Source organism: Aspergillus homomorphus, assembly GCF_003184865.1.
Source record: "Aspergillus homomorphus CBS 101889 unplaced genomic scaffold BO97scaffold_81, whole genome shotgun sequence".
NCBI lineage: Eukaryota > Fungi > Ascomycota > Eurotiomycetes > Eurotiales > Aspergillaceae > Aspergillus > Aspergillus homomorphus.
The window spans coordinates 55,976-58,810 of NW_020291967.1; the positions used below are offsets into that span (position 1 = coordinate 55,976).

General features: G+C 55.3%; 1 protein-coding gene across 1 annotated transcript; it reads right to left on the bottom strand.

Annotated features, from left to right (window-relative positions):
- BO97DRAFT_357734 (ankyrin repeat domain-containing protein) lies at nucleotides 1–657 on the bottom strand (the record flags this gene model as incomplete). The annotated part of the gene is made up of 1 exon (XM_025692217.1): nucleotides 1–657. One exon carries the CDS (start codon nucleotides 655–657, stop codon nucleotides 1–3), a length of 657 nt encoding a protein of 218 aa, XP_025546071.1.
- Between the last annotated feature and the right edge of the window lie 2,178 nt (nucleotides 658–2,835).

Consider the following 2,835-nt stretch of genomic DNA (forward strand, 5'->3'; position numbering starts at 1 on the left):
CTAGATATCACGATTGTCTCGCGCAGTGTGAAGAGTGCAGACGTCACATACCTGGATCGATCGATTGGATTGGACATGCATATAGTATTGGGTTTGTTCGACCGGCGCATCATCCCCAATCTGCATCCCAAGACTAAGAACTAGGTCTCGCAAGTGATCGTTCCCGGTCGCCCGCATCCACCACGAGAGACTGCGCCCAAAGCTATCCCGGGGTTCCTTCGTCAGCGGATGATTCCCCAGAATCCTTCGGACGAGGTGCCCACAGCCGCGCTGCACCACCACAAACAGGCTGCTGAGGCCAAACCGATCCTGGCGATGCACATCGCTGCCACGGACCCGAAGTTGCTCGAGCATCTGCTCAAAGCCTTCAACAGCTGCGTAAAACAGGGGCGTGCGGCCCAGTTGATCCACACTGTCGCAACCGATGCCAAGGGTATGCAACAGCCGTGTAAATGCCGCTCGATAGCCGTTAGCGATCGACCAGGAGAGCGCATTTCGGCCGTAGCGGCCATCGACGCCCTGCAGTGAGACCCCGTGCTGGATCAAGACCTTGATCACCTCCTCTTTGCCCGTAAATGCCGCGTAGCACAGAAGAGGCAGCTGGAGGACGCTCTGGACGACCTGGCTGCCGGGATAGTCGAGCAATAGCCGCACCATTTCCGGGGGCCCGTGAGCGATGGCCACCCCAACGGTCGTCAGCCCCTGCACAGGTAGACCAAGACCCTCGGTCTGACGCCGGACGAGTAGATCCGGCTTGCGGGTCAGGAGCAGCTCCATGATTCGCAGCCGTAAGGCGAGCATCCCCGCGTCGTCATTGCTGCGCCCAGCGATGCTGAATAGACGGTCGGTGGGCATGATGGCGTGATCGAAAGGCATCATCCTGTGGTGATCCAGCGTGTCGACTTCGGCCTGATGCTCGGGCAGCAGCTTCACCATCCTCAAATTGCCGTGCACCGCGGCATGAGAGAGGGCAGCCTGGCCGTGAGCATCCTGGACGTTGGGGTCCGCCCCATATTCGAGCAGAATCGCCAGGTCCTCGTAGCGCTCGCGAAACGCAGCGGCCAGCAGCGCAGTGCGGCTATTCAGATCCGCTCGAGCTTCTATGTCAGCGCCTTCTTGAATCAGCCGCTTCAAGATGGTCGCCCATGCATCGTGGCCGTCCCCTTCGGACCGGGTATCCACGAGCAGTAGCAACGGGGTTTAGCTGTTGTTATCCCGCGCATTGACATTCGGCCTAAATTTCTGGAGAAGAAGCTCCACGACGGCGACTTGGCACTATCGCGCGGCCAGTGCCAGCGGTGTATGGCCATCGCTATTGACGACCTCGAGATCGGCTCCGTGCTGCAGCAGAAGCTCGATGATCTCCACCCGCGCATCAGAAAACGCGACCCAATGGAGTGGCGCGCACTTAAAAGCATTGGTATCCGTCTTGTTCACATCCTCGCCGTGCTTCAACAACATCCGCACCACTGCAGCGTGGCCTGCCTCCGCGGCACAGGACAGAGGGGTGCGTCCGGCTACCAGGTCCAAGGTCTTCGTGCGAGCGGGTTCATACGCAGGCACGAGCCTATCGAACGCGTCCTAGTAATCCAGCGCCGCGCAGAGTTGCCCCAAGATGCCACTGCCAGAGACGATCGCGTCGAAACTGGCTCTCAATTCTAGAAGCCCCTGCACGACACTTTCCTGGCCCAGGAGAGAGGCGATTGCGAGAGCAGTGCGGCCTGTTTTGTCGTCGCAGTCGCTCTTAAGTCGGCCGCTTCTGGATCCAAATACAGTGATCTTTTTCGGCCCGAGGTGGTTGGTCTCGGTCATCTCGGGAGACGACATGGCGATGCGGATGAGTGCAATGAAGAAGGAGAAAAGTTGATAAAAGAATTGAGGTCGGAAATTGCTTGCTGTATAACTCTGGTTCGACACGGTAAAATCGTCTTGTATTGTTTAGCTGCTTCAGCTCTATATAGATGGGCCCGGGACGCAAGGGGCAGCTTGGTTCTTAGGCTACAGCCCCCGGGGTGCCTGTTCTGTGGTACATTAACTGAGAGCTTCTTTGCCTAAGGAGCATTACAGCCATTGCTGCCTAGGAAGGAGCAGGCTTATAGGCCACGGTCATAGGGCTGGGGAGTTACGATTCATGGCCTGATTTTTTAAATAGTTAAAGATCACGAAATTGTCTCTGACCTTGGGGATAATTGGCTTTGAGGAACCGGGCAGAGTGAAGAGAATGGATCTTGGTTTCTCTGGGGCGAGAGCCTTATTTCACCAATTGTGACCTGAAATGAAATCTGATGGCTCCATTCATTGAGCAATCGACAAGGACACAGCATTGTGGTTCCAACCAGAGTATTCGATCTGATATGCGTGTACTGTAATAGTATTGACGGCACTTTCCTCGATCGAGCACCATGATACATGATAAAAAAGTGCAATGGTATACAAAGAAAATTAGTTTGTCCCTAGGAGGGCAGTCTATCCTATTTGATCTTCGTCATTCTCATTCAAATTTATCGACTAAAGCTTTCCGCCCCCCGTCCGAAATCACGTTACAGGCGAGTTACCCGGAATGATCTCAATCCCCTCGCACGATGACCAAGATGTCCAGAAGTCTGTTCAAGGTCTAGTTCCCATCTACTGTTTCCGAGGAAGAGTGGGACGGATCCCACGGGATCTCTGATAGATTCGAGACCGAACGGGTGCGATGGGCGACAGAAAGAGGGCTGCGACCAGAGCCCGAGTAAAGCCGCTGGTGCGCAGGTTGAAACCTTCACTACCGCGGTATATTCAAGAAACGTTCGAGGAGGACCCGGAGTGGTAGACAGCAGTTCTATACTCATATAC